Here is a 23,038-nt window from a genome sequence, read left to right on the forward strand (position 1 = left end):
CTGAGACTTCTTTGAATAGACTGTCAATTGAAATCGAAATTGTGCAAAATTATGCATGCACTTTTTAATGCAGGCTATTGTTCACTAAGCACTGCACCAAGATTTGTCAACCCATTTCCATTGGGCATGAGGTCACTTGAAACTTAAGTAATCATATATGGAAGACAAGAGCAGAGTACTTAACCAACCTTTCTATGTTGTGGTTTCTCACTGTGCTTTATTTGCAGATCTCTCACTTTAAAACAATAGACAAATATTAGTTACAAGATTTTGTTTCTTTTTGAAATTGAGGCTCCTTTTCGTGAAGGTAAGGAGCGGGTTTGGGAAGTCAGTCTGTGCCGTATAATCTGTCCTGCTCTACAATTTAGATTCTGGAGGAGCACATGTTTAGAGAAGGGCAACCTATAGTAGGTGCCCACGTGTCATGAGTCGATGTTTTCTCAGTGGGGCAAAGAGGCCTGATAATTTTGTTATAATCCAAACGTGGCAGGATTGTCTCAAAAACCATGAAGAAAAACGTGTACCAGACTTTTTGCAGTTTAAGTTAGAACGTGGCATTTCTTGAAAAACCCGAACAGAACATTTACAGGAAATTTATTCATAAATGAACCAGAGAGGATTTTCACTGAGTTCCGAAGGAACGTATACATTAAAAGTCATATTTGGCAAGAATGATCATATTAAAAATTTGTACAAGTGACAGCTTACACAGGCAAGATTTGTTAAAAACGAGTGAACTCTTTTCCAGTGAGGCGATTCAGTGTGAAACCGGCAACATTCTCATCACATATACTCTGACAGTCTTGCTATGGTGAAAAGCACTTTACAAATGTTTAATGCTGGAATTTTATAAGGAGTGGCTGTTTTCTTGCTTTTTCATCCGTCGGTAATGATTACATGTTGGCACAAGGATACATTGCTAGATTAGATCCTCAGCACATTAAAGACTGTTTGCTTTCTCACTCCCCTTCTTTCCAATTAAGTTGGTGAAAAATGTAACTTTAGTATTTTACAGGACAGGGTAAAGGTGTTTCATCTAGGTGATGTCTATATTATAAAAATAAAATAAAAAATATAAATATGTAACACAAACCCAGTGCCTATTGTTAAATAAACTATACAGTAAAAGCAGACCTTTTAGGAAGATTGGTTTTAGACTTTGCCATTATGATTTAATTTGAAAACAATCTTGAAATTAAGCTAGAGTAACCAGATTTCTCTGCCAATAAAAAGGTAAGTGCGTTAACATTCTGCAATTGGATACATTGACAAAAATGAAGATTACAATTTTATATCAAGTTGCCCTCTTAGAAATTCATCAGGGAGCTCTGAAACATTCTCTCATATTATAGTCCTTTAATATAAAAATATGGCCTTTTAAAATTCAATCCATCAGATTGCACAGTAATGTTTTAAAACTCCATTGAAGTTGACTTTAGTGATTACAGACAGAAAATTCCTGGGAAGGCACATAATCTCTTCTGGTGACATAAAAATTCTGTTATCAATTTACAATGGAATTTCTGGGGAAATTACTCCACACAAGGAAATACATATTTAAAAAACCCATCTGTTACGCAACCACACTCACGGGGGTTGTGAGTGTGTGTGCGTATGTGCATATGTGAACAAACGTGCCTATATACACACACAGGGTCTGCACATTTCTGGAAATGGCTTTTAAATTAATCAAAGAAAATGAAATCACAGGAATGTGTAGCAGGATAACAGTCGTTCTTTTTAATGACAGGATAAAAAATAAATGCCCATTGGAAAGGAATAGTCAAACAGTCCCAGAAACTATACAATGTAACTTGTTAGATCCAGCAAATAAGATGTCATGTCAATGATCTGATCAAGAATACCTGCCCTGGTCTCTCTGCGGAGGTTTCTGTCCACTTGTTCACACTGAGGACCAAGATATCCTTTTTTACAGAGGCACTTGTTGGGTCTAACACAGACACCGCCGTGGCGACACGCTGGCTCACATTTCGCTGGGAGAAAAAAAAAGAGCAATAAAATCACACTCCATTCTGTAAGTCGGAAAGAGCACCGAGTATGAGGCCAATAAATATCTGACGAGTAAGGGAATGGAGGGAAAGGAGGGGGAAGCCAGTCCCAAAATGCTCCCAAAGTTAATAAGTACAAAGGAAGAAGGCTTTCAGACTTCTAGTTATTTGGGGGCCAGAACACAACAGACAGTGGGAGACATTTCGAGAGAAGCGGATCATCCAGATCATGGGAAACAATTTCAATCCCTTGCAGAACTGACTTTATGTAAAACGAGGATTTCAGTTCTTTAAAACCTCTGCCTCCCTAGGGCATCTCCAACACAGGGCCTGCCAAGTACCGCTCTGTTTCTGTCCCTCTGGGGTAGGACCTCACGGTGGGAAGGGCGCGGCCAGAGAGAAAGGCCCAGTGGCTGGAGCATCACCAATGTAACATCAAGAAATGGGCAGTTTTTTGGGCTTCCCTTGTGGTGCAGTGGTTAAGAATCCGCCTGCCAATGCAGGGGGCATGGGTTCGAGCCGTGGTCCGGGAGGATCCCACATGCTGTGGAGCAGCTGGGCCCGTGCACCACGGCTGCTGAGCCTGCACTCTGGAGCCTGCGAGCCACAGCTGCTAAGCCCACGTGCCACAACTGCTGAGGCCTGTGTGCCTGAAGCCTGTGCTCCCCAACGGGAGAGGCCACCGAGATGGGAGGCCTGTGCACCGCGGCAGGGAGTGACCCCCGCTTGGCGCAACTGGAGAGGGCCCTCCTGCAGCAGCGAAGATCCAATGCAGCCAAAAATAAATATGTAAATTAATTAATTAAAAAAAAAAACACTAGAGTTTTAAAAAAAGGAAAAGAAATGGTCAGTTTTTGATTTTGGTTGGAGGGAGGATCCACCACGTGGATTCCCTTGGATTCCTCCCTTGCCTTGTTCCCAGGGGGTGTAGGGCATATGCCCCTTTCTGATTACACCCTGAAGCCCCTTCTCGGGGTCAGTGCAGTTGCCCAGAGAAAGACGTTCTGAGCAATCCTTTACAGGGCTGCTCTACAGAGCAGGATTGCTTCAGAAAAGAATGTTTACCACTATAATATAGGTAGGGAATGTAAAGATTTATTGCTAAAATGAGATGGAGCATAAAATTGGGTATATAACTTAATTGTCTCTTACTGATAGGATGAATCTGAGGTGTGCAGCCACTGTAGACAGAATCAAATTCCTTGAATACATGTCCTTATACTTTTAGGGGACAGAGTTATTTTAACCTTTTCCAGGGCGTTAATCAAAATCCAGGGGTCTGTGGCTGATATATGGGAAAGAAAGAACAGGGAGAAAATAGACCAAAATAGTCTTTTAAATTTGTGGGAGATGAGCAAACTCTGTGAGTATATGAATAAAGTTCTTACTTGGGTCAAAATTTCTTACTTGGGTCAAAAATACCACAAATATATTACTTTAATAAAACGGTTCTGGTTTCTCTTATATATTCAAAGTATTTACTTGATTTAGTGGAAAGATTAAAGTACTTTATGACAGCCGTCCCAACCTTTTTGGCACCAGGGACCAGTTTCGTGGAAGGCAATTTTTCCACAGACCGGGGGTGGGGTAGGTGGGGGATGTTTTCGGGATGATTCAAGTGCCTTACATTTATTGTGCACTTTATTTCTATTATTATTACATTGTAATACATAATGAAATAATTATACAACTCACCATAATGCAGAATCAGTGGGAGCCCTGAGCTTGTTTTCACTTGCCACTCACTGATAGGGTTTTGATATGAGTCTGCAAGCAGTTGATTTATTATGGTCTCTGTGCAGTCAAACCTCTCTGCTAATGATAATCTGTATTTGCAGCTGCTCCCCAGCGCTAGCATCACCCCCTCAGCCCCACCTCAGATCATCAGGCATTAGATCCTCATAAGGAGCGTGCAACCTAGATCCCTCGCATGCACGGTTCACAGTAGGGTTCACGCTCCTACGTGAATTTAATGCCGCCGCTGATCTGACAGGAGGTGGAGCTCAGGCGGTAATGCGAGCGATGGGGAGCGGCTGTAAATACAGATGAAGCGTCACTTGCTCACCCGCCGCTCACCTCCTACTGTGTGGCCTGGTTCCTAACAGGCCACAGACCAGTACCGGTACCAGTCTGTGGCCCAGGGGTTGGGGACCCCTGCTTATAAACTTTCATTTATATCATATATCATTATTAATATCTATTATGGTATGTATTAAGCTGCCTAGATTCAAAATTATGTTTACCCTCAGTTTAACATACTTTACTAGCAGGCACTCAATAAATATTTGTTATCTGATGACTTGAGGTGACTTAAAAGGTTAGGCAAAAGATAAGTAAGGAATAAGACAGAATGGGCACCCCGTAAAAGCAGAGAGAGTAGATATTGTCAAGCATAGAAGGAAGCAGAAGGAAGATATATCATCAGGAATTAGAATATTATTGCATTTAAACACTGATTCTCATTTTTTGGCCAACTAATGAAAAATGAGACAGAATGGGTCAATAGAATGTAAGCATTTTTAAAAAATAATGTAATTAATTTCTATTGAGTTGCAGTTATGATAGCTTTTTCCTAGATATGTAACCATGATATCAATCAATCACGTAATATTATTAGTGCTGAAGCAATTTAAGCTTAAAATGGATACTGTCTCTGTGACTTTAAATGTCTACTTTATTTGAGGTAAACGAGGTATGGTTATAATTTTTTGAAACAAATACATGTTTAGAGTAAAGAAAGAAGGCATTTATGAATTAAGGATACTGTTAAATATTAATATGGGACTTGAATTTTCTTTGGCAAGAGATACTTTAATATTTGAAATAGCAGAGATCAAAATCTTTTGCAAGTAATATGTATATGCCGGTTGTTGAAAACATACTTTCAGTATACACATCTTAAACTCTAGGTACCTAAATTAATCTAATTGTCTTACTTCACACCAAGTAGAATTTAAACGTGATTATATGTATCTGCGGAAGTCGCAAGTTAAAGGATAGAATAACCTTGGAATGAATCTCATTTGCTCTCTGAGCAGCTGCACACCCACCTGATGGTCCACAAGGCAGTGGCAAAAAGAATGGAAAAATCTCATTATATGCCTCTAGATAACTGCATTTTCCCCTTTTCTATAAAAACACCCACTGAAAACCCCTGTTTTTAGCACGCTGCGGCAAGAAAGCAAGCAGCAAATTTAGGGAGGGCCTTTACGGAGTGTCTGGAAAATGCTGGCACTCAGAAAGGGGCTTTGCAAGCACCAGGTCATTGGCTGGTGTGAAAGTTCAAACCCAGGACTGAGAGTCCACAGGGATGATCTAGTTGGGCTGTTTTCATGTGTGACTTTGTGAAAGAACTCGATGATGTTTATGATTAACTTATATACGTGAACTGTTTCCATTAGGAAAATGGCAACGATTTCAGGTGCAAGTTCAGAAACAGACTGAGCATTACTATTGTAAACGGCTACAGTTTTGAACCCTAGGTCATTCTAGAGGAAGTAACTAACGTTAAGTTCTTGCAGGCCCAAACTCCCCAGAACAGAAGGAAAACTAACCAACTCTACACCAGTCTCCTTCCCATCCGGGACTGCAGCAGCACTTTCCTGTGGGCGCGCAGTAGCCGTTCCGACAGAACCGGCAGCACTCAGAGGTCAGGGTCTGGGCAGGCTGGACCGTGGCCCTGCATTCCTCAGGCATCAGAGGTCTGCATCAAAAGACAACCGTCAAAAGTGCATTTCGGTTGCAAATCAATATTGGAATGAAATCTAGTGATTTCGTAGCTTGCAGAGCACGTCTCTTGCTTTCCAAAGAGACCTTTCTTTTACGCCACTCAGACAGAAAGGTCGACAACTTTCTAAGAGGAGAAAATACACACCCATGAGGAAACAAACTAATCAGTTTTGAACGAAAAGGAACAAATCAAACATGGTAAGAAACTTTATCATGATCAAAATTCATTGATTAAAAATGTAATTATGTTACATCAATATTTTGGTAGCTAAGAATTCCTAGCAATTACAATTTAAAAAATAAAGATGAATAGATATTTTAAAGCTTTTTTTTTTTTCCCCTCAAAACGCCAAAAGTTTTTAGGAGTAGCACCTGAGATAGGTTTCACTTGTTATTGGCATATTTGGCAACATCACGAGGCTGAAGGCATTCATCAGAATGAACAGTTGTAGCCTAAAAAGCTTGGGAATCATTTTTTATTTCATTTTTACATTTCTTTTGAAATACTTTTTCCAGAATGACTGTTCTTAAAAGGACGTCATAACACATATGTGTGTTTACTACTGACTCAAAGTTTAAACTCTTTATGCAAAGAATGATCTACATAGAGAGATTTTATATACATACATGTATATATGTACATATATATTTTTATAATTTGATTTTGTCCCGCTATGAAGAAAAAGAATGCTAATAGTAGCAAACAAAAACATCTTATCTGTCATGTTAAAAGTCATAGACTTTGTTTTAATTGCTCTACAATTGCCATCATTTAGAGAGGGACCAAGATGCCTTCTTGGTTTTTGAATAAGAGGGTGTCTTTCAAGTTGTTTCATGCTGGAATCATGATCACACCTGCTCATTACCTAATCTTTGGGGAAAAATGTGCAGTGGTACTTTGCTATCAGTCACTGCTACCTGTGCCTCAGTGTGGTGAGAAAGCTCTTTTCAGTGAAGGAATGTAAGTAAACACTTCAGCACCAGTCAAATCACCACCAGGAGGATGGGCAAATCAGTTGGAGTCCATAAGTACCATAACAAAGAAGGTGATAATTATAGGTCAGAACGACCACAGAGGTGAATGATATAGCTTTCCGAGAGAAGCAAATAATTAGGCCCTGCAGACTCAGTTTTCTTGAGACAGGTTATCTTGTTATGCCCCTGTAGCAATATAAACAGTGATAATAATTTGGAGCTTGGCCTCAGGCTGTTTCTACAATGACTCAAAACCATATTTAAAATATCTAATGACTTCTTTAGTTCCTCTCTCCAATAAGATCCCATTCTCTGTTGAAAGCATTGTTTGGGATTGACATGTACACACTATGATATTTGAAATAGATAACCAACAAGGACCTACTGTATAGCACAGGGAACTCTGCTCAATATTCTGTGATAACCTAAATGGGAAAAGAATTTGAAAAAAAATAGATACACGTATATGCATAACTGAATCACTTTGCTGTACACCTGAAACTAACGTACATTGTTGATCAACCATACTCCAATATAAGATAAAAACTGAAAGAAATAAAAGTATTGTTTTGCAGCTAACGTGACAATTCAGAAAGCTCCCTTAAATCTATTCAACCTCTTATTTAAATCTAGAAATGGTCAGCTTATATGAAAGGTACTTAAGGCATTCCATATTTTCACTCAGAACACACCATCAAGTAGTTCCTATGTGCCCCCAAGGGAGTCTTTCTGAGAGTAATGGTAGAGTGTGATAAGGTGAAGATGTTAAACAGATATGCCAAGGAAAGTGAGGGCATTACCTTGGCCTTCTTATTGTTGAATAGCCCAAGTCTGCCTATTTCTTCCTCATATAAAATTCTTATTTTGTTTGTGAGACGACGGTGGCATTTGTGACCATCAGGAGAGCAGTTTCTCAGTAGCCATGATGCTCTTCTGAGTCACAGGCCACCACCATTTACTGAGTGATAATCGGTAAACAGGTATTGTTTCCATTTTACAGGTAACTGAGATTCTGTTTACCCAATTCTATTTGTTACTCACTCGTTCACGCTCTTTCTGATTCATTCAAGAAAAGAGGCCCAGAAGCAGAGTGTGTCAAGAATATGTTACGTGTTATATGCAATGCAAAAAAGGCAGGCACATAGCTCACATGCTACTTGATGATATGGTTCATGCCTGAGCAGATGAATCTAAAGAGGAGAAGACACCATGTGGATTAAAAACGTAGGTGACTTCGATCAAACAACTACCACCGGAAGGTGTTGCCTGTTTGAGGCAAAGTGTAGGGACATTGATTCATGTGCACTGGGAACGGATAAGGCGGTATGACGAATAGAGATTCTCTGTGGAAGTTCAGTTCTTCAGGGCAGGGTATCTGATCCTTTTTTCTGGATGATCCTCCAATTAGGCACTTTGTCTGATTTTCACCAGACATTCAAATGTGTGGAAACTCAGATTATGGAGGGAACTCTAAGTTGTTGTTGTTTTTGCCTAGAGTTGGGCAGATGCTTATCTGTCGGTGGATGTGACTGCTTCATGCTTGGGCTTGTTTAGCTTACACAAAACTGTGTGGCTGTCATATATAAACCCTACGATGCCCTTAAATTTTTAGTTAATTACCCAGGAAAATATTTATTTTTTCTTTTATGAAGTTGACAACCAACATTCCTCACTTAGCATGTTAAATAAATCCTCTCTCTGTCTCTGTTATTCTATTGGGGAGCCTTGAACATGAAAATGTACATAAAACGTAGCCCATCACCTATAGGACTTCACTTCTCTTAAGGAATGAGTAATCTTATTTCTCCTTTCCCTTCACCATTGAAATAAAAGCTTTCTGAGGGCAAAAACTATATATTCAATCCTCTTCAAGTCTAGTCATTGACTCTGACAGGTACTGTGCTCTTCATGGGGATAAGACAGAAAAAAAACGGGGTCCTAATCTTCTTGGAGACCACTGTGGAGAAGACAGACAAGCAAACACAAAAGTATAAGGCAGTATGATCTTTGCTATGATACAGGTGCATATGAAGTATCACAGGAATACAGACGAAGGTGCAATTAATTTAGGATTGAGGGATGTTATAGAAAGATGATATTTAAGCTACCAAAGTATTTTATCTCCTCAACTACTTATAGTCATAGGAGGTAGGAAAATACCATAGGCATTCAATAAATGTTTATTGAATTGAATGCATATAGTAGAAACTTTTTTCAAATCTGGAATATAAATTCCATGAAGACAAATATTCCCCTCTCTTCTCTTGTGTCTTTCCAAGACCCAGAAGAGTGTACAGCACATGGAAGATCCTTCTTAAAAATCTGTTGAATGAATGAAACGAGTGGAATTTTAAAAGGGTGTTTGTTTCTTTAAAATGCTACTGAGTGACAATATTAGGAATATATGGACTATTTAGGGGAGGGATATCATTAAAATCGAATCACTATACTTTTATATCATAAGCATAAAACTAAAAACACCCACTGTATTTCTCTCTATTGGCTAAATTAACTTGTATTAATTACAAGTATTTGTAATTACAAATTACAAATTTGTAATATTGTATTACAAAATTCTTCCAAGGCATAGTTAAATTCATTTTAAATAAAGCATTTTTACACTAATTATAATCATAATAAATAAACAACAGGCTAAGAAGTAAGCATGACATAAAGAGATGGGATTACTTTTCTCCTCCAGCTGGGAATTAAGTCAACATATGAACATTCATTTTTCTAGTAATACATTTGTTAAAGTTTGACAAAGATTTTTGGTGATCCCAACCATCTCTTTCCTCTCCACTCATTCTTTGTTCTAGGGACATTTCTTCTTTCCATTGAAAAGAGTAAGGTTCCTTTACATGGAATGAGGAGAAAGAAAAGGGAATAAAACAAGTAAATTTGAACTTTATTATTATTGTCACCTTGAAATAAACCATCTTGTATATTCCTAATTACTACATATACACACCTAGATGGGATCTAAACAAAAATCTAGGGTATATACTTGTGATAGATGAACTCATTTTTCATTCCTATTTTTATTACACTGGGAAATTGAGCATCTTAATGTAGGCCTAATAAAAATTACTTAAATGGTCTTGCTCTCCTTTTAAACAATTACTTTTTAAACTTTTGGACTCTTAGGTCTACTGAATGAAGTCTGAGATAGCTTTCAAGATAGAAAACTTACCCAAGAGGATATTCAGATTTTTAATAAAGAATATATGGTGCCCATTTGTTGACAGTTATACCCATAGTTCTCAAACTTAATTTAAATTAGAAAAACACATTTTCTAACCCCTTTACACATGACAAATAATGAAGCACTAAAGGGATAGTGTAGAAAACTGCCCAACATTTTTTAACGTATAAGCATTGTTTTCAGAAACATAAGACATTCTCTTACAAACCTACGTTGGCTGGTTCTGTGTAGTAGCATAAAGCTTTAGATACTTTCTTGAAATAAAGGAGGAAGTTGAGAAGCCTGAGTAATTTATAACACACATTATACTGTGATGACTTTTTGTGAACAGCTAAGGCCAACAGCGAATGTCTCTGGGTAGTGGGATTAAAGAATGGTTTTAATTTTATGATACATCATAAGTGAATGAATCAATCAATAAATGAGAAGTCTTCTGTGCATTTGCGTGGAAGCACAGGGATAAATTCTGTCTTAGCAGGCCTGATCTTTGGAGTGAGTGTTACAGAACTCGATCTATTGTGTCTTTTATGAAAAGTAAAGGGGTTCATTCTGAAATTTTTGTTAGGGGTTCAGATTTTAAATGTATGTTATTGTAAAACAAGGTACATCGATCATGAGTAATACTTTTTTTTTTTTTTTAGTAATACTCTTTTATAAAAATCCTGACTCATTGGAAATTTCAGAAGATGTGCTAATTCTATAGCTTCTCATAGACAACAGTCTGCTTGAGGTGATTAAGGACGTGATGTAAGAACTGTCTTATTCTTTTTTTTTTTTTTTTTTTGTCTTGTGGGATCTTAGTTCCCTGATCAGGGATTGAACCCAGGCCCTCAGCAGTGAGAGCTTGGAGTCCTAACCACTGCACCACCAGGGAATTCCCTTATTCTTTTATCCATAGTCACACTGGGACACATGGAAAAGTGTTCCCTTGCAACTGTAACCTTTGCAAAACGATTTTTCTTCCATGCTTTTTCCTATTGTCATGAGGTAAGAAAAACTGATAAATCTAAATCCTCATCACTCAGTGTGGTCCCAGAGCAGCAGCCCCAGCAGGAGGTCGTCTGAAATGCAGACTCTCAGGCCCTCCCCAGACGTACAGAATCAGAATCTGCACTTCAGTCAGTTTGTCAAGTGACTCACATGCAGGTTCAAGTCTGAGAGGCCCCTTTCTTTTTCTTTTTTTTTTTGCGGTGCGCGGGCCTCTCACTGTTGTGGCCTCTCCCGCTGCGGAGCACAGGCTCCGGACGCGCAGGCTCAGCGGCCATGGCTCACGGGCCCAGACGCTCCGCGGCATGTGGGACCTTCCCAGACCGGGGCACGAACCTATGTCCCCTGCATCGGCAGGCGGACTCTCAACCACTGTGCCACCAGGGAAGCCCTGAGAGGCCCCTTTCTTAATTAGGGCCATGCCCAGCCAAAAGTGGTTAATGGGGCCATGAATAAGTGTGGTCAGGAGCTTCCAAGTACAGAATATTCTGAGATCTTGTGATTGGATGGAGTACGGCCTCTACACGAGGGGGCAGCCTTCCTGTGCCACCACAGATTCTGTGGTTTCATGGATTTCCTCACTCGGTAAGCATTCGATATACAAGCCATAACCCATAACCACTCATTGTTCCTAAAACCATTACTCAGCACTTTTGCCTCAAAAAAAGTAAGAAAATGGGAAATTTCTCCCATTTGTATAGCTTGAGGCATAGGAATGAGCACTAGTGTAGTGGTGCTATGTCATCTTTTAAATTATTCATTTTAGTGCCTTTCTCCAAGGTCAACATACAAACTACTTTTTCTTTTTTTTTTTTTTTTTTTTAGTCCGGATAATTTTCTTCAGTTTGGGTGTTCACTAAATGCTTCTTACTCGTGTTGACAGTTCTCTTTTCAGGGCCAGTTTACCCATGAGGAGTAGAATTTTGGATTCCGACTACATATAACCATTTTGTAGTACCTGGTAAAACGATAATACATCATACAAATTCAATTTTGCTCTGAGGAATCTTATACATTCATAATACAATCCTATTCCAGGTTGGAGAACAGAGAAAATGGAATCTGCTTCTGTGTAACCACGCAATATCGGTCTCACAGGACTTCGTGGCTGTAGAGGTAGCAACACACATTTCCTAAGAATATTTTTCAAGTACCATTTGAGATATACCAAAAAATTAATCGTTTTAAGAGCTACTTGCTTTCATTTCATTCTTAAGGAATGCCTTCTTTGACATTATATCATACGTAAGCTGCTTCGAAAAATCTTTTTACATATGTCCTCAGTAACATATATAAAGTGAAGGAAAAGAAAACAAATTCAAGACTACCTCTGAACTTGTATACATTATGGGTCATATTAAACAGTTTAAATTTGTACTGTATATTTCTAGAATTCAAATTTAGAATGGGAAAGGCAGTGCTCTATCTTATTTCTCAAACCGCTGCATTTCTCTGTTCTGAAATGCACTGAACAGTGCGGCTGGGCCTCAGCTCTTTTCTCTGTGACCAAGGTTGCCTTCATTTTGAGGTCTGTGATTTAAATGCTGAGCACATGCGCACTCAGAAATAGTGTCGACTGGCTTTAATATGGCAGTTTGGGATTGAGTAGGCGCTAAACTCAAAGAGGACAAAGGTAGTGGCAACTTGGTGGAGCTGTGAGTTGGACTGCCTAGTGTTAATGAAATTATTAGAACTTTCAGAAATACCTGCTCAATTTTGTTCTATGGTTAAAGATGCAACCAGAATGAAAGCAGATAATGAAGCCACTTACACTTTCCAGTAATTTCATATTAAACTTTATCCTCACGAGATGGGGCCAACCTTGCTATTCTCAAATTTAGAAGATCAGAACATGGATGAAGATATGAAATAGCTTTCATACAGCTGATTCCAGGTAATCTGGAACTCTTTTCTAGCACAGCTTTCTACTCAACTGGTCCTTTTTAGGAAAAAGGGAGCTAGGCACCTGTGTTTCAGGCCTTATTAATCTCCCTATCCAAACATCACTACCACTATACACAAGTATCTAAAAGGGTGTGTGGATCGCCTTCATTCAACTTTATCAGCTTACCTCAGTTTATATATTTCCAGGCGAAGATTAGGAAATGAAAAGTTATGTATTTCCTTAAAAGGAAAACCTAGGAGAAATGACTAATGAAACTGGATGATGAGGTTGTCTGCTTTTAGGGAAAAAAGGATAAAGTCCAATTTTATTAAATTGCCTTAGGTGTTTCTTGTATTATGTTTGCAATGTCCTCAATTCAGAAACTAGTCCACTACAATTATTAGAAAAATAGGCATTTGCACTTTAATTCAGTGGACTTGTTCCTGAAAAATCTTGTATTCTACAAAATCGCATACTAAAAATAAGGCTTATGGGAAAAATAGAGTTGGGGCAGACCCCTCGAGATCCATGCAACTTCGTAACTAAAGCACTAGCAAAAATAAAACTTGGTACCTTGGGAGAGGGCAGCCCAGGGAGCAGGTCGGCAGTAGCTGGAGGAGAGATTTGCTCAGGGGAGATTGAAGCACACAAAACCAAAATGGTGATGGACGTGACGCTTTGAACTCAGGAGGGAGTGAAACCTGCAGAGAGCCATGCAAAGCTGGAGGAATGTCTCCTGGGGGAGGGAAACTCATTGCGGACACTTATTTCTCATTTTAACAGTCAACTGAGAAGACGCCTTCTGCCTGTACAGCAGCCGGGCTGAGGCCTTGTTCCCCCTGGTAGAACAGACTGGACCAAGAAGCCAACTCATGGTGAGTTTTACCCATCACCTTCTGGACCGTTATCTGGCAACTTGTAATGTACAATGTTCTGGCATAATTTTGTCCCAAAGTGGCAATATTTATCTCAGATAATATTGTTCATGTTTTCGGTAATGTGTGCAATCTCCTGATTTAAGATAAAAATAAGCTCCTTAGAGGAAAGGACTAAATTCTCACGTATATTCTCCCTCCATAGCACATAATACAATATCTTGAACACAGGAGACAAGCCAAAGATACCTGCAGACTGATTCAATCTCATGTCTTAATCTTGTATAACTGTACTTTGATAGGATAGAAAAATAAAAACTGAAAAATTAGGGTACAATAAAAAGCCAATGCCATTGCTTCCTAATATAAAGAAGGAACCACATTCTGTTCAGAATTTTACGTCTAAAACCAATTTTTTTTAACTTAAAAACTTGATTCATAAGCCATAATTGATAAAAATGTCAGACACTAAATAAGAAATGTCTGCAACTGGGAAAATAGACATTTTAAGTAACACTTTGATTACAACATAATTCAAAAGTCTTAAAGCCTATATAGTATTTTTCTTTTAGAAGCCATCTAAAAAATAAATCTTTTTCCCACTTAAAAAACTGTAGACTACTAGTGTTTTAATTTTGTATTCTATGAAGGCAGAAATTTTAAATATCACTAAATGTTTTAAATGGGAAGTAAAAGTTGAAATGATTTTCTGTCCCTTAAAATAGCACAAAAATGTCAGTTTAAATTCTCTTTGAAGGCTATTAGGATGACAAATTCACAAATTTTGATGTTACACCTTTTGATTCATTTGTCAATGTTGACAAAAACGAGTCATTTAAGCAACAGATTTTTTTAGCTCAACTAAAATGAATTAGTAAAAAAATGATGCTAAGGTAGTTTTTCTTTTCTTTAAAAAGTATATCTTCCTCTAGAAACCATCTTTTTGCAGATTTGTGTGGCTGTTTTATGCAAGATTAAGTCTGCCTTTATCTCGAGAGCTGTAACATCTGATGATCCACTGTCACAATAAAAGTAGAAGATATTCAGAAGGTCTAATAATATCAGATTTCCACCACTGTCCCAGGTGGGGGAGAAACATGGGTATTGAAAAGAAATGCTTTTAAGAGGCTCTTAACAAATGAGGCTCTTTTTGAAGAATATATTTTTAATTATTCATATTCTCCATTTTATGCCTTTTTAACAAATGCCATTTGTAAGTGGCAAATCAATCAAGTTTTCATAGCAATCTGTGCAATTACTCTAGGAACTGATATTTCAACATTTAAAATTGATAATTTAAGAAAGACTATAATTAGTATAAAGCAGAAAATTCCCTTGAATGCTGTGGTCATATGTCACATCTTCAGAAAGTAGGATATAAACATAAGAAGCTTTATAGTATAGACTTTTAAAATAGCATGGTCATTTAGAGAAAATTTTTTCATAAGTTATGGTATAATATTTTGTGTATATTTTGAAATAGGCGATGGCTCTACATAGCCTTGTATGGAATACCTGAGTATGTTCAAGTGTGTTTGTGTGCGTATATACAGAAACACACAAATCTTGGTAAAATATGAATACAATTCCAGTTACACTTAGACCATTACCATATATTATGTATACATGCTCATCCACTCATTAGAAGTTTTGACTTTGATCTTATCTCATTCTTTTGCAATATATCTTTAAAATTTCAGATGGTATCTGACAGCATAGGAAGGATTAGTTCACTAAAAATCTTGTGCACTACCACGTAAACTATAATAGCATATTAAGAATAAAATATAAGCTGGCACCTAAGTGTATACTCTTTTTAGTTATTGGAAATGTAGAAAAATTATAGCAAAAATGTGGACCCTGCTTCCTTGTCTTTTAGACTTCAAATCCACCATGCTGAATGAATTTTTATAGGGCATATACTTGTTCATGACCTCTAGTGTTAAGAAATTCTGTCATGTTTGAAAACTAGTCCCTCGTCGAGCCTGTGTCCCTGTTAATAGCTGAAAGGTCAATGGAGCTGCTAAACAGTTTGTATTACTGTCAGGGTGGCCATGAAAACACCGCCTGCAGCAAGAGGACTTGGCAGCTGGGTCAACAGGCACTGTGGGGATTTATCAACCTAGGGAGGCCACTTGCATAAAACTTTGACTGATGAATTGGGACTAGACTGGCTTATTGGGCTAAACCTTCTCCATTATGCATGGCTTTCTTTAGGATGGCAGAGCTGCCTGCCGGCTCCCTGAGACATATGCGAAGGATAAACAGAAGCAATTTCCTCTCATGAAGTGATTTTTGAGAAGAAAAAAAAAAAGCACACTTCAGCATCCAGTAGACTAAGGAGTAGGATGAAGATATTAAATAAACAAATAAATAAACAAAGAGCAGTAAGTGGGGTCATCACAGGAGGGGCAGGGAGGAGACAGGAGGGCAGTTTTTGATGTTGGTCACACAAGAGTCTGGGGACAGGACATTTCTGCAAAATGACCTCTGAAGCTGGGAATTTGCACTGTTAATTTATAGACCTCTTAAGGGAATGGGTTGTGTGACTTAGGGGTTAACAGATAAGCAACGTGTTAAAATAGAGTAAGACTGGGTACACAGGAATTAAATCGACATATTTAAGAATGATTTTATTTTACGAACTCCTGGAGAAATAACCCTGGAAACATTTCCAGGTCAGAAAAGGTCATTTAGTTTAAGTCCATCTGAAACAAAAATTAAAGAGTCTTTTTCAATAGTGTGAAAATATTTGTGTTCTATAAAATAAAACTAAAGCTTGGAAAGTTCAAACCTCTGTTAGAATTCTTTCATCTCCATCCCTCAGGAGCGTTTGTGTGATCCTGAAAAGATTTAACAAAGACCAAGCCTCTAAGACATGACTTGGATATTCGAAAACTAGGTACTCAGGGCTCTTAAAACTCCGTGGACACCTTGACCTCAATTTTGAAACTAACACTACCTCCAAAATTGAGAGATCACCCGCAAATAATTCTTGAATGCATGGAATGAACACCAATGGTACTAAAGAATTGCATATGCTTTAAGTACAATATTTAATTATCTTCACAGCGCTCTACATAAATGTAGCAGAGGCAGAGTGATGACCTGTACTTTAGTGACAGGCAAAGGAGTACTGTATGGTGCCACAATGCAGCGTCCACACTAAGGAAGATTCAGAGACAAGACCGTTTGACTGCCTATCCTGCCAGGATAGACTTCCTCATCTTGACAGGCTTCAGATGGCTCTACTAAGTGAGACTGAAATGAGTGTCCAGCTCTTGTCCTCAATGCCTTGACATCTGCTGGCTGAAGCAGCATCCCAGACCAGGGCATGCAGAACCCAGTACTTGAGGCTTTGGGGGACGCAGCAAGCAGAATGATTGACTGTACTGATTCGCCTCTAACTCCACCCTGCCATGAAATGAGACTCTTCCACTTCTGAAGGTATCCCTGTTCTAACAGGGAGGCAAAATTCCTCCCTTTTCCGCTTTTCCTTTACAAACTCCTGAGTTCTAGTGAAGCCATAGAGAAAGCTGGTTGTATTCTCATAGAATTTTTGTTTTTTTGATTGCAAACAATGGTATTTGTTTTTTTTATAACAGGTTATCTTGCCATCCTTTTCTGAGAAGGATGCCCACCGTAAATGATTTTAAACTTATGTAAATGATTATGTAACATAGAGCCTGAGACCAGATTGCCCTTACAGACTGAGCTGGTAATGCTGGGACCTCGTCTGCCTTTGTCAAAATGACCAAAGAATATTACATATCGTTTCAAAACTCCCTCATTTTTCTTATATGTGAGTGTGTGTGTGTAGGAAAAAAGAGAAAAAACATAAATCTTATGGTGTGTAGGCATGTAACTTCCATGATACATAATACAGAATATAAAAATTTTATGATTTGTAGTTATTCTCTTTTAGAGTCATGAGTCAATTGTGTTTGAAATTCATTCTGAAAACATTCTAACAAGTCTGGGGCTCTTCCACAAGAATACAGTTCATCTAAGATTTTCATTTGAGTTAGGTTTTTTGATGTAACAAGAAAAGTCTGTGTATAATTTTTTTCCGTTGATGAGGCTCTTTCTTCAATTTCTTCCTCAAACAGTTTAGGAAAACAGTTGTGCTCTGAAGCAGACATCCTGAACACGGCTAAGTTAGTAATTAGCTCGTGTTTCCAAAATAATCCCGTTCACATATACTAAAAAGTGTCTGCTTATATAGAACTTCCACTCATCTGGGGAGAACTACTATAATAACAAACGTTGGCTTCCAAATCGAAACAGCATGAGGCTCCCAACAAATGTTTATGAAAACATTTGTTTTCTTATAGTCAGTTTAATTTTGAAATGTATGCCTGGGCCTGTGTACAAGGACTGTGTCTCTGGGACTCTGTTAATCCCCCCACCTTCTGAAAACCAAACACACATCTTAACCCTGGCCGCACGCATGACACGACTCACCAGAAACAGACACCATAATGAGAAGTCAGGCCTTTCAGGTATGTCACTCTGAGACCACCCTATGAGAGGAGGCCCCATGATCACAAAGCCAAGGTCCCTCATGGCAGCCCTGGTAATTAGACACTAATAATGGACTGAAGGTGTAAAATTCACCTCAACTCACCACCAACAGACTAAACAATCCAGAGGAAGAGAGAAACATTTCTGTGAGAAGCAGTGAGAATTAATAACACTACCAGAAAGCTTGCAAAAGCACATCAACTTTGACAAATATAATGGAATAACAATGGCTATTTTGAAACTAATGGCAATAGATCTGAGTGAAATCGTAGCCCTCGTTCTGAATCGTTAGAATGCTATTTTATGAATTAACACTGGTTTGACTTTTGTTCTTAATATTGCCACCTTCAACAAGCACCGGAGTGTCTGATGTTTTATTTTTCATTCATTACTTTGCTTCTCACAGAAGGACACTGGTTTCACACTCAAGGAAGAAAAGAACCCTTACAGTGTGTAGATGGGTACTTCTCTTACTGTGAAAGAAAATGTGTACTGTTAAATAGAGAAGGAAAGCTGTCATTATGACTGTGTGATAGATGGGTATATGTGATACCTTCTATCATAGAGAGACCATTTTTGGTCTCTTTTTGTTCTGCAGCACCAATGTCAACCTATATTTTTCTCAGGAAAGATAGTGTTTTAGGGTATGGAAAAAGGACAAGAATCTCCATTTGTTAGTCAGTGAATTTTTCAGAAAAACATACACAATTTATAACCTACAAATATTTTAAAAGTGGAATTAAATGAATGCTCTTAGTAAACTTTGCAGATTATTGGAATTTTTTCTCCTAAAAGGGACTTGAAATTTGGGAATTTAAATTTGCAGATGGGCTCATGAAGCTAAGTTAGCATAGAAAGAATTGGAAATTCACAGCATGGCAAAGCTAGGGTCTGACCACTACTGGCTTTCCACAGTAGTCGTATTTGTGAAGATACCGAAGTCCTATAATAATTGTTTCTAAAATTATGGCTAATATCTATTTGACAGTATATAATTTTAGCAGCTTCTGAGAGTTCTGATTTTATCCATGAAATTAACAACTGACAAAAGATGACTCAAGATAATTTGAAAGTTGTGTGTGTGTTGAAGTTGGGTGGGTGGGTAGAGAAGAGCTGGAGAGGGATAATTATATTCTCTAAAGGATTAAAACGTTCACATCTTCCTTTTGCTGAAATAAATAACAAAATATTCAGTTTTCATTTGTTTAGTCACAGAAGCTGTGAGCATCCAGTTATAAAATGAGGCTCCAATGTTGAGCTGCCGAAATAACTTATCCTGATTACCTAACAAAAGTCATACTAAGCATACTAAGGTCTGCCAGAATGTTCCTGGTTTTCTCGAAAGGAAAGGAGGGTTTATAGCTTCCAACAAGAGAGCGGAAGCCGCTGCCTCATACATCAGGGTCCTCCTCGGACATTTAAGTGAGGACCCTGATTCCACAAATATAATGCTGCTTTCAGATGACAGCAAAGATGCCATGAACGTGATCGAACTTTAAAGTTCAGGGTGTTCAAGTCTAGGCCTCAGAGACTGGAACTGAGGGTCTCTCAGGAGAGCACTTAGCAGATGGGCAGGGTGGAAATGTTCATCTTTGTTGAGGGCTAATTGCGATTCCATCACTAATTTGAATGCACTGGAATAACTAAGAGAATATTACTTGACTTAACGGAATATTAAAAAAAACCTCACCTTTTGGGATCTACAATTTTGTAGAGTTTTCCATTGTGAGTCTGGGTCATACTTTTACTACTTGATAGAATGTAAACTTCACCTATGAAGAGAGAAATACAATGTTAATTCACAGTATTACAAAGCCTTACCTTCTTTTGCCTAGCAGATTATTATATATATATAATACGTATGTATATATGTATGTGTATGTAGGTATGTGTATGTATATACATATATTATATATTCATACATCCTCAGAAGAACACTTGCCTGAGTGCATCCAAATTCTGGTCACTTCTCCCCACATCTCACTATTACTCCAGTGCGGGCAGATATTAATCTCTCACCTGGAAGATGGCAACAGCCTCCTAACTGGTCTCCCTGTTTCTACTCTTATTCTTCTATGTTTATTCTCAACATACCAGTCGCAGAGATTCCTTAAAAGGCAAGTTAGATCATATAAATTGGATCACATTCCTCTGTTTCAATACCCTCCAATGGCATCTAATCTCTCTCCCAGCAAAGGTAAGTCCTGACAGTGGCCTACAATGTCCCCCCCTTACTGCTCTGACCCCATCTGCAATGTTTCTAGCCTCACCTCCTGACTTTGGACATGCAGGGCAGGTTCCTGTCCCAGCCTCCTGTCACAGGCCCCTGGTGTCCCAGGCTCCTCCCGCCTCAGCATCTGTCCCACGTCCTATCTCAGGCTCCTGTCAGTAGACCCCCACTGGATGCATTGTTCCCCTTTCATGTCTGTGCTTAGATATCATCTTTCTTGACTGTTCTATTTAAAAGTACACTTGTCCCAACTCCTAGCCATCTCTATCCCTCTTTACAACTAGATTTTCCTCCTAAGCACTTATTACCAACTAATGTACAATATATTTTTAAAAAAAATTTTTATTGTCCTCCTTTAGGATGTAAATTTCACGAAAACAGTTTAGATTGTTATCTCTTTATCTGCTCCTGTATCCCCAACTCCTAGAACAGAGCTTTGCACAGAATAGGTGCTCAATAAATAGTTGTAGAATGAGTGTAGAATGGCAAGTTTTATCTTTATTTATTCCACCCAAGATTCAAAGGTTTGGTTACCAAGTTGTTACTGTTAATTGATAATATGAGGCCAGATGGCATTGGGTACTCCTTTTTAATTTTTAGCTTTTTAAACAAAATACATTTAAATAAATAGCTGGGGGGAGAGAGAGAGAGACCCTTCTGCTCAATCCCAGCTCCATGCCTCTGATTCCTGACACCAGGCTGTGTTCCTGAAAATGAACTACAACAGATGGAGTACCCTCTTAGGAGAGAACCGCTCTCGTTTATTACCACTCCTTCCCTATAATTCAATATATAGAACTGATCACATGAATAAGGAATTAGAAGCTGTATTTATGATTATATGTTTATAAGGCTTTAAAATTTATATTTGGTTCTCATTCATGAAATAGGTCTTGATTTAGCCTATATGTCTCTTTTCTATTTTATTATTGTGTATTAAGCACACCCTACTACTTTCTCACTTCTGGAAAGGATGTTATGGGATTTACATTAAAAACACAGACACAACAGAAAAAATAAAAATGACGTTAAAAGGCAAAGGAATGTAAGTTAAAAAAATCATATTTATTTCAAGTACTTTATGTAGTTTACCGCATTTAGTCCTTACAACAAACCCATCCTAATTTTATAGTTAAAAACACACACACACACACACATAGAAAAAAGACTCTCAGCACTTTTTGTTTCAAAAAATGAAAGCTCTAACTCACTTTCTTATATGGCTCTTAATTAAAAACCAAAGAGTTTTGCATTAAAGAGTGAAAGTCTATTTATTTTTAATTATGAAATATACACTATGTTGTTGCTTTTGGACAGTAAGTACTGTATATGCTTCATTTCTTGGTTCTCCTCCCAACACTGTATTAAGTGTGGACAGATATTTGGATATTTTAATGGGGGTGATGCTAATAGGATGAATGATGGTGAGTCACTGGCAGTAAGGTCTGGGGAAATCAAAACGATTCATCAGAATGGTTCTAAATACTCATCTCTAACTCTGCCACAAACAATGTGATCCTAATTTATATTTTAAAATCAGAGTTTGCCAATGACGTTTAAATTACAATTACAGAAGATTTAAGCGAGAAAAGGTATCTTTCTGGTTCATTTGAATGGGGTAGGAGAATTTCAAGGGAAAATTAAATGCAAGATGCTTTCAATGCTAGAACAAGAGAAAGATAGATTGGACTTCTTTTCTTTGAATCCTTATATTCCTGCGGCTTTGAAATCTGTGTGTTGTGTTTCAGGAAACTTGTCTGAGTCCCTTGGTAACCTAAGTGAATGGCATGGATGTATTTCTGATGAATTCTCTGTTTGATGTAGGAAAACCAAATCTGCGTGTTTAGAGTAAATAATTCTGATTTAGGGACTTCCCTGGTGGCGCAGTGGTTAAAAATCTGCCTGCCAGTGCAGGAGACACGAGTTCGAGCCCTGGTCCAGGAAGATCCCACATGCCGCGGAGCTACTAAGCCCGTGCGCCACAACTACTGAGCCTGCGCTCTAGAGCACGCAAGCCACAACTACTGAGCCTGCAAGCCTAGAGCCCACGCTCCGCAACAAGAGAAGCCACCGCAATGAGAAGCCCGCGCACCGCAACGAAGAGTAGCCCCTGCTCACCACAACTAGAGAAAGCCCGCATGCAGTAACAAAGACCCAACACAGCCAAAAATATAAATAAATAAATAAATTTATAAAAAAATATTTTAAAATTATTAATAATTCTGACTTAGATAGAAACACAACTTTTCTTTCTTAACACCTAGAAATTTATCTCCAAGGCTAAAGGAGCATGGTAGCCATAGTTTGTTTGTATATTATTCTTTAAAGGGAATCATTATGAAAACTACATTTATCTCTGAAATTTAAAATTGGTAGCATTTCACCCTTTGATTGATAACATTCCAATATCAACTTCTTTTTGCTTGTTAAGCTGCATACATTTTGATAACATACCAACAAATAAATTGTATGTTATCCTGGAGATTATCAATGAGAAGATAATTTCCATTCTGTTGGAAAGCAGATCTACAAAGTCGGATTATCTTGCACAAATTTTATGCCTCGATGGGCAAAAAAATAAGGGATAAAGTGAGATTCAGGGGCTTCCCTGGTGGCGCA

The 23,038-nt window shown here is 38.2% G+C and overlaps 1 protein-coding gene across 1 annotated transcript in view; it reads right to left on the reverse strand.

Moving 5' to 3' along the window:
• Positions 1–1,325: 1,325 nt before the first annotated feature.
• The window catches only part of HHIP (hedgehog interacting protein), an 88,927-nt gene continuing 67,214 nt past the window's right edge, over positions 1,326–23,038 (reverse strand). The window contains exons 11-13 of the mRNA XM_022599660.2: positions 19,880–19,961; positions 5,564–5,712; positions 1,326–1,994 (exon numbers count right to left, since the gene is read on the reverse strand). Coding sequence (XP_022455368.1) covers positions 1,801–1,994; positions 5,564–5,712; positions 19,880–19,961 — 425 coding nt within the window. The 3' untranslated portion in view covers positions 1,326–1,800. The remainder of the gene's footprint in view (positions 1,995–5,563; positions 5,713–19,879; positions 19,962–23,038) is intronic.

Source organism: Delphinapterus leucas, chromosome 5, assembly GCF_059928025.1.
Source record: "Delphinapterus leucas isolate spDelLeu-1000000601 "Yukka" chromosome 5, BTC_Dleu_Yukka2, whole genome shotgun sequence".
NCBI classification, from domain to species: Eukaryota; Metazoa; Chordata; class Mammalia; order Artiodactyla; family Monodontidae; genus Delphinapterus; species Delphinapterus leucas.